Source organism: Chionomys nivalis, chromosome 12 (genome assembly GCF_950005125.1).
Source record: "Chionomys nivalis chromosome 12, mChiNiv1.1, whole genome shotgun sequence".
NCBI lineage: Eukaryota > Metazoa > Chordata > Mammalia > Rodentia > Cricetidae > Chionomys > Chionomys nivalis.
The window spans coordinates 43,260,446-43,269,448 of record NC_080097.1 but is presented as its reverse complement, the minus strand read 5'-3'; the positions used below and the strand labels follow the sequence as shown (position 1 = coordinate 43,269,448).

The window sequence follows — 9,003 nt, the reverse complement described above, 5'->3', positions numbered from 1 at the left end:
AACACTCTATATATACACACAGATGCAGGTAGTAATATATTTGCATTCATTTGCACCCTTGCATGAACTGCCTTCCCACCCCCCGTTAATTGCGCACATTTGCTGGTAGAAATAGAGGCTTCACTTCAGAGGCTCAGCCAAGACAGGAGACTTGCCTCACTTCCCAGCCTTGTAGCGATGAGCTCTATAACTTGTACGTCTGGAGCCTCGACAGGTGGTGAGAACTGACTGTCGAAAGCCACACTGTTAAGGCATTTCAAATGGTGACGTGAGGACGAAGGTGTTCCAGGCTCTTGTTGGAAGACTCGAGGAACTAAAAAAGGTTTCTGCCCATGGTTGCTGCGCATCTGTAATTAAAGCACTCAGGAGGCTGACGCAGGGTTAAAAGTTTGAGGCCAGCCTGAGCTATATAGAGAAATTGTCTCAATTAAAAAAAAAAAAAAAACAAACCTCTCAAAGAATTTGTACAAAATCGCAAACATCTAAAGACACAAGGTCATTGGGTTACTCCCAAAAAAGGAGGAGGGTTTTGAGTCACAACAGAGAGGATCCCATAGAGATTCACTCAAGGGCAGTACATCAGCTATTTAAAAGCACAAAGGGCTGGAGTCCAGAGCTGCCTTCGACCAGACAGGATATCCATGGCACACACTCCCAAGGAACCCTTCTTCCCGTTTTCTATGAACACTAATCCCATGACCCAACAGAACGGATGAACTTTTGGTTCCAGGACAATGGGGCCACTAAAGATTCAATCTCTTCACACAGCTGGCTGGGCAGCCTGAGAAGATCTGTAGGAAAAGTCCCAGAGGTGCTCAATAAGCCACAGACTAGAGAAAGAGAAAGGAATGGGAGACTACAGAAGAAATACCCAAAGATTCTAGGGCCACCTGGCAGTCCTGAGTTTGAGGTTCATCAGTATAGATGCTACATGCTAAACATCAGTTTGTCTTAAAGTCTCAAGCAAAGGAAAAGGAAACTAACATTTATTGAGTGTGCGCGCGCGCGTGTGTGTGTTGTGTGTGTGTGTTTGTGTGTAGTATATGTATGCTTGGTCTTGAGCAAGGAGTTCTCAGCTACAATATTCCATTTGATCCTCATGTTTGTCACCAACTTGAAAATGCCTCAGCCCTACTGACAAGGAAGAGATGTTCTTCATGGCACCACACACAGCACAACAACTCTACAAAGGAAGCAAGGTGACAAGCAACAGCAACCAGAGCAGTGGGAACCAGGCAGGACATGCTGGCAGCACATCCGGCGGTGATAGGAGGCAGAAGGGGACGTCTCAAATGCCAAGCTTCTTAAAGCAGGAGGTCACCCATCAAGGGTCAGTCCCAATCCCACCAAGGTTTTTGTTGTTGTTGTTATTTTAAGCACTACCGGATGTAATGTGCGAATTCTGTGGCCAGATGTTTCTTTTGAGAAACACCTGTATGGAAGTTAGTCTACTGGCCACTCATTGCAGGAGAGTAAGCGTCAACCCCCCTCATTATCTAAAGGCCTCTGAGGTTATCAGAAGGGGCCTCTAACTTCTTCCAACAGAACCTCCAGGAGGAAGCAGGTGGCTAAGACATTAAGCGATGAAAGGTACAGAAGAGCTGATGTAAACATTCACCACATCAGCCTGGGGCAGGAATGGGATGCAAAGTAAGCATGAACGAGGGCTGGGCAGTGTAGCTCAGTGGTATTGACTCGCCTAGCACACTCCAGGCCCCAGCACCAAAGAGCAAAAAAAAATTTAAAAGGTTAATGAGTCACAGAAGCAGGGGTATGCGCAGAACCAGTTACTTCTATAGAGTATAACGTTCATTTGATTGGGAAAAGACTCAAGCAAAGGAAATGGAAACTAGTATTTATTGAGCACATATATATACATATAATGTATTCCTGGTCTTGTGCAAGGAGTTCTCAACTACAAGATTCCATTTGATCCTCACACCAACCCTGTGAGGTAGGTATGATCCTCATGTTTGTCAGATGAGGAATATGAGGCTCAGAAAGGTCAGGTGATTTGTTCAAAAACACAGAACCAGAAACCAGTGAGCTGGAACCGAGTCCTAAGTCTCAAACTCTACCCTATTCTTTCCTACCTGCTGGACCCCTCTCCTTCCCATCCCTGAAGCCCATGGTTCCCCCAACAAGAAGCCTGCCCATCCTACCTTGGGAGAATGCAGTTAGTTGTGGGGAATTAAGACATAAATAAAAATAAATAGCAGGGTCAAGTCCCCAGCAGCGAGGATGTACCTTCCATACTTGTGCTGTGGAGAGGTCACTGTGCCTTCACAGTTGCTGGGTGGGGGGTGCGGCACGGGCCCTAGCGGGGGAAACTGGAACTACAGCTGCCAAAGGCTGCAGTGGGTGGGCTAAACAGGTCCCTTCTGGGCTGCACGGATTTGAGAACAAAACGTCTGGAGCAGGCAGCAGCCGTGGGCACAGTCACCACCCTCCTCCATCTGCTCATTTCACCGGTGTTTGTGATCCAAGAGGGATTCAAAATCGGGAGAACATACAAGTTTGTGCTTCACATGTCCCAGGACGGTCATCTCCCCTGTCCTGCTGTCTCCAAGGCCCACAGACACCAGTTCCTGCCATTCAACAGAGACATCAGTGAGAACCACAGACCCAAGTCAGCCCTCAGTTCTGTGACCCATGTTCCCCTCACTGCTTCAAGCTGTGAATACTTCCCAAAGCCTCTCCCTGGCCCACAAGGGTCGCACCTGCAGGAAAGAGCAGGTTGTTCCCATGGTCACATCCAGAGTCACCTTGCCCAGGAGGAGCTGCACCTTCCCTGATTTTCGGATGAGCAGCTTGCCCACTTGACCCTCTGTCAGGTCAGCCAAGGTACAAGTGTTCTCTGCCAGCCTGGCTTCCTATGGAGAGAAGCAGGAGAAAGACATAGGCAACAACTTTCGTGAATGAACCCCTGTACTGTGCCAGAAAGGCACCAGCAACAAAGGCCTGAAACAAGGGCCATGCCCTGGAACTATCAACCTGGAATCTCCCCAGAACCCGCTGCTGAACATACCCGGTCTTTTTCCTGCTTTATGACTACCATCTGTCCATCTTCGCCCTGCACCTCCGTCTTGATAGGCTTGACATCCTGGGTGGGTGGCTGCCCAGGAAGGGTATCAGGCAGCTGAAGGAACAGCAGCTCTTCATCCTTGGTGAGGCTCAATTCCCTGAGCAGCTCTGCAACAGACACGTCCTTTGGGAGAGCGGGGGTCTTCCTGACTGCTTTGGGAGGGGCCTTCGCCTTGGCATCCTCTTCCTCATCCCGTGGCTCCTCTTTCACTGCCCAAAGTGAAATAAAGAAAAAGACATTAAGTAGTCAACCACCAAGCCAGCTCACTGTTCTCAACCCTTCACACACGTGTTCTACCGTGGCTCAGCCAGGAAGCTGGCGATGCCAATTATAAACAGGAGCAAGAAAGAAATTCAAGAGCTCTGTGGCTCCTCTAAAATGGAAAAGCTGAGGCCAAGCGTACTGATATACAAAGACATGTGAACTCCAAGGAGAGGTTCTGTCTTGGTTCTGTGCCTATACTTTTGAGTGGGAATGAAACGGAGGTGCTGGTGAGCAGCAGCCCTGGAGGCCATGTGAGAGCTTCTAGGGAGCTAGGAACACAAGGGAGCTGACACAGGATACCTTTTACAGAAGGCACGTCCACTTCCATGTCTTCTTCCTTGGGGCCAGCTGAAAAAGGCTTAACATCTGGCTCTTCACTCTCCTCCTTGAAAAGCCACCCTGAATGAGCCAGGGGCAGCTGCACTGGCATGTTCCGTTTGTCATTCTTTAGCCCTGGGTCATCGATGAACTGCCAAAGAGTTGAAGTCACACAGAATGTCAGCACATATGCCCAGGTCACAGTCCACTACAGGACCCACCTCTCTTTGCTTTCTTTGTGAGTGTAACCAAAAGTTTCAGGACATCAGCAAGCCCTGCACCCCCTGACCTAGCTCCCTAGATGCTTTCTTTAGCAACTACAAAGAAGCCTGTCGTTGTGGAAAATTACTTTATCTCTGCTAGAACATGTTGCATTTGTTTATGTAGCAGAATATTTGTTTAACTATGTAAAGATGTGTTGCTTTGCCTGCCTAAGACACCTGGTTGGGCTAATAAAAATCTGAATGGCCAATAGCTAGGCAGTAGAGGGTAGGCGGGGTTAGTGGGTAGAAAGAATTAAGTAGGAGAAGGAATTTAGGCTTGGGAAAGAAGAGAATGAGGGGAGAGAGGAAGATGCCAGCGAGGCAGGGAGGAAAAGTAGGACATACAGAATGAAAAAATATAAAAAGCCTCAAAGTAAAATGTAGACGAAGAGAAACAGGTTGATATAAGTTATAAGAGCTAGCTGGGCGGAGGTGGTGCACACCTGTAATCCCAGCACTCAGGAGACAGAGGCAGGCAGATCTCTGTGAGTTTGAGGCCAGTCTGGTCTACAGAGTGAGTCCCAGGACAGCCAGTGATACACAGAGAAACTGTATAGGCGGTGGGGTGAGGTTATAAGAGCTAAGGGGACAAGCCTAAACTAAGGTAGAACATTCATAATACTAAGCATCCGTTCTTGTCATGATTTGGGGGCTAATGGTCCAGGAAATCCTGTTACACCTGACCCCCAGGCTCCTGGTACCTACATCATCCTTCTCCAGCATACGCAGGATCTGTTTGGTCTCTTCGTCTGTTTCTCTCTTCTCTTTTTTGATGTTGATGATATGGGAAGGGCCCATGTCTGACATGTCCACTGTCTTATCCCAGTTCCCTGTGGAAAACCATTCTGTTCACTAGGGATAAATAAGGAAGACAGAGACAGCAAGGAAAACCAAAATGGGATGGAGAATTCCACTGCTCTGCCTTCTCAGGCAGTCCGAACTGAAATCTAGAATGGATCCCTTTTGGATACCTTTTTTCTTCATCATCTCTGCAGGGCCCTGCTCAAAGATAGAATGGGACTGGATCACTTCTGGGCGGCCCCGTCCCCGTCCATGACCCTCCCGTTGGCGGTCTCTATCCCGTTCACGCTTTTCCTTCTTCATGGCTACTTCTTCCTTTGGCCTGGAAAGGAGAACAGATAAAAGGGTCTGTCTCAGAAAACTACCCCATTTCCTACAACATCACAAGAAGCGGAAGCCAATCCTTTGCTGGAACTTTGACTTCCTTCACAAGGCAGAGCTTTTCATTCCCTTTACTTTACCTTCTTGTTAAAAAGGTGGGGGTTTTTGTTTTGTTTTCCATTTCCTGGACGTAGAAAGGCTGGGACAGAGACGTGAGGACAAGTGCGAAGAGTCTAGCCCCACCTTAGCAGTACTAGAAGAGCTAGAACCTCCTGGATGGCTGGCCAGCCCTGAAGTTCCCCTTTCCTTTCCTCCACTTCTTTCCTCCCTTAGGTACTATCACACGCTCACTGTCACATCACAGACGCAAAAACGAAAGAACCACCTGATCATGGACTAAAATCCCCAAAACGTGGAGGTCCAAAATAAAATTTCCCTCTCTATAAGTTGATTACCTCAACTATTTATTACAATTAAAAAAAAAAAAAAAAAAAAAAAGAAGGAAAAAACCTCTAAATCAAAGTGCCTTAGAGCCAGGCATGGTGGTACACACCTTAATCCCACACTCAGGAGGCAGAGGCAAGTGGATCTCTGTGAGTTCTAGGCCAGCCTGGTCTGCAGAGTGACTTCCTGGAAATGCACAGAGACCCTGTCTCCATTAGTGAATAAGCTAATGGTGTAAATTACAATTTCTGAGCCACACACCTAATTGCTTCCCCCAGTCCACAGCAACACAGGGTAAGCATTCATCAGTACTGGCTACTTACTCTTCTTTGATCTTCCGACCGATGATATTGGGGGTGAAGGTTTTCTGGAAAGGAGAATACAATAGCATTTCAAAGTGCTATTCAGACCAGTCAGTTTCACTGGGAAACAATTCTGGGAAGGCTTAGCAAGACAGATCAGTCAGCACTCACAGACGGATGTCATGGGTAGACTATTAGCAGAAGTACTCAAGGCAAAACTCAGTAGCTTTATTCTTGGGTCATTCTGCTATTTCCTTTCAGAGCTACGCATCATATCTCACATACATACTGCAAGAGGACACAGAGCAGTAAAGGTCATTCCTTCCAGGAAGCACATACTAGATTATTAGTTTCAGTGTTGGCATCCAGAGTTCCTTTTTTTTTTTGGTTTTTCGAAACAGGGTTTCTCTGTGGTTTTGGAGCCTGTCCTGGAACTAGCTCTTGTAGACCAGGCTGGTCTCGAACTCACAGAGATCTGCCTGCCTCTGCCTCCCAAGTGCTGGGATTAAAGGCGTGCGCCACCACCGCCCGGCCCAGAGTTCTGAACACCAACCAAACTTCAAGTAAAGCTCACGGCTGCCTGACTTTCACGGTATTTCTAAAGGTGTCCAAAATATAAGAAGCACTTTTAACACCCTGGATTAACTAGGTTCTCTGTCTTTTAATTGCTTGTGAAGCCATCTCAGTATCTTGTACCAGCATCTAGACTTAAAAGTCTCCCTAGAGATTGACATGCCATCAGGGACACTGTGGGCCCTACAAGAACATCAGGAGTTGCATCCCTACGGCCTGGAAGGTATTTGGGTTTCTGTGCAAACAAGCTCGCAGGTACCTTCTTGACTCCGCCAAGGGTGAGGTCCCGGGAGCGGATGGAGGGAAGGCGGCCAGGCGTAAGCGGGGGTGCGGGTCGCCGGCCGATCAGCCCCCGACCCCCCGAGAGAAGGGGTCGCGGCCCTCCAGGATTGCTGGGCTCGCCAGCAGCGTTTCCTTCCGACATAGTGCCTGGAGGAAAACAGGCAACCAAGTGACTCCAAGGGAGGGACGCGCCGACCCTGGGCGGAACCCCACCCACGTGGCCTCCCGCCCCCCGTCCTTGCGTCGCTCTCGCTGCGCCTCAGCTCCTCCCGGTCCCACGTGGCGAGGCTCCCCGAAGCGCCCCACCTCTAGCTTTGGACTCGCCACATACCCTCTTTCCCGGACCGTCTGACGCACCTGCGCTTAGACTCCACGCAGAGTGTCACGACCTCACCTCCGACACGAGCCACCACGGGCACCTGCTCGCCCCGCCAGGCGGAAGTCTGCGTGGCAGGGACCGGGCGCAGCCATCTTGCCCTGAGGCGGAAGTGACATCAAGGGGCGGGACTGGACCATAGTATTTATCCGACGGCGCCTCGCTGCCCTCCGCCTTCTCTTCCCGGTTCTTCCCGGAGTCGGGAAAAGCTGGGTTGAGAGGGCGAAAAAAGGATAAAGAGGTGGAATGTGAGCTTCGCCGGGACGGGACTCGTGGGGGCGTGTCTCGATCCCCTGGCAGGGAGTGGGGGCGTGGTCCTCAGGGTCCGTGGTGGTGCTCCAAGGTCGCCTACCTGCTACGTGTGGAGTCCCCCGCTGCTTAGCCTCTAGGACCAATGGGGTCGCCGGTCGGAATGGGGCTGGGGACACAGGGAGTAACCTCAGACCGAGGCTGCCTGCACCTTTGCGTTGACCTTGGAGTTGTCACTGTACCTCCAGGCCTTGTCCTTTACTCGCCAGCGCCTTCCCTCTGCGTCCTGGGGTGTGTCACCCTTAACGCAGCTGGGCAGAGCAGCCAGTAGCTCTTCTCACTTGCTTGGGCTCATGACTGCTTGATCAAAGTCTGGGAAGTCTGGAACTGTAGTTTGCTTTTTAAGTGGGCGGTGTTGTTACTTTTGGGGGAGGGGGATTGGTTGTTTGCTCATTTTAAAACGACCCTGTGTAACCCTTTCTAATCTGGATTTTAAGTAGACCAGGCTGGTCTCGAACTCATAAGAATCCTGTCTCTTTGCCCCCTCAGTGCTGAGATTTACAGGTGGTGGCGCTTGCCTTTAATCCCAGCACTCAGGAGGCAGAGGCAGGCGGATCTCTTCATGAGTTCGATGCCAGTCTAGTCTACAAGAGCTAGTTCTAGGACAAGGCTTGAAAGCTACAGAGAAACCCTGTCTCGAAAAACAAAAACAGGTGTGCACCACCAATCCAAGCTGAAAAAACTTTTTTTTTTCAAGACAGGGTTTCTCTGTGGTTTTGGAGCCTGTCCTGGAACTAGCTCTTGTATACCAGGCTGGTCTCGAACTCACAGAGATCCGCCTGCCTCTGCCTCCCAAGTGCTGGGATTAAAGGCGTGCGCCACAACCGCCTGGCCTGTAATTTAATCTGAAGAAAAATGTTCTTTAATGTTACACCCTACCGACCCCTAATACGAATAAAAACTGTGGCAATGTTATGTAGTTCTTGGGAAGGAAACTATTCCTGCTAGAATTCCATGAACTGCTAGTATTATAATATTTGTGAGGTACTGTCATATTGTGCCACAATACTGTATCCTTTGTTGGTGTCAAATGACTATTTCCTGATTGGGCACTTCATTTATATGGGTGTTTCCTTGTAAATAACTGTAGTGTACATTTGATACATTCCACTTTTTGTTAAATTTTCTCTTAGATTATATCCCTAGGAAAGAGATGTATGTTTTAAAAGTAAGTTTTGAGGTCATACATATGCAGTTATTTAAAAAAAAAAAAGGAAAGAATAAATGATTTGGAGAGCCAGGCATGTTGGTGCATGCCTGTAAACCCAGCACTTGGGAAGTGAAAGCAGGCGGGTCCCTGTGAGTTCAGTCCAGCTAGAACTACAAAATGAGATCCTGTTTCATATGATGGTGATTATGATTGATGATGATAACGATGACAATGGTGCAGCAGAGAGACCCCAAGTTCTGTTTCCTTTGTTCCCCCCAATAGCAGTTACATCAAAACCGGAATATTGACATTTTTATCGTCTCAGTATAAGACATTTTCTTTCTTTTTTCTTTTTTCTTTCTTTTTTTTTTTTTGTTGTTTGTTTTGTTGTTTGAGACAAGGTTTTGCTGTAGCTTTGAAGCCTGTCCTGGCACTAGTACTTGTAGACCAGGCTGGCCTCAAACTCACAGAGATCCGCCTGCCTCTGCCTCCTGAGTGCTGGGATTAAAGACGTG

General features: G+C 48.6%; 1 protein-coding gene across 2 annotated transcripts; it reads right to left on the bottom strand.

The window, feature by feature from the left end:
* Positions 1–1,839: 1,839 nt before the first annotated feature.
* On the bottom strand, positions 1,840–7,158 carry Polr3d (RNA polymerase III subunit D). 2 transcript variants are annotated; one of them, XM_057786060.1, is made up of 9 exons: positions 7,011–7,158; positions 6,631–6,800; positions 5,820–5,863; positions 4,902–5,053; positions 4,636–4,760; positions 3,650–3,818; positions 3,029–3,294; positions 2,721–2,873; positions 1,840–2,588 (listed from the first exon to the last, which is right to left on the bottom strand). In XM_057786060.1, exons 2-9 carry the CDS (start codon positions 6,793–6,795, stop codon positions 2,466–2,468), a joined length of 1,197 nt encoding a protein of 398 aa, XP_057642043.1. In that variant the 5' UTR covers positions 6,796–6,800; positions 7,011–7,158; the 3' UTR covers positions 1,840–2,465. The 2 variants fall into 2 exon arrangements, with proteins under 2 accessions (XP_057642043.1, XP_057642044.1); XM_057786061.1 differs by having other exon boundaries at positions 6,985–7,154.
* Positions 7,159–9,003: the final 1,845 nt, after the last annotated feature.

Coding starts and splice junctions, on each gene's coding strand:
- Polr3d (XM_057786060.1), bottom strand. CDS start 6,795: ATGTCGGAAGGAAACGCTGCTGGCGAGCCCAGCAATCCTGGAGGGCCG. Junction 5,864..6,630: donor CCCTTGGCGGAGTCAAGAAG/GTACCTGCGAGC, acceptor TCTCCTTTCCAG/AAAACCTTCACCCCCAATAT. Junction 3,819..4,635: donor GTATGCTGGAGAAGGATGAT/GTAGGTACCAGG, acceptor ACTCTTTGGCAG/TTCATCGATGACCCAGGGCT.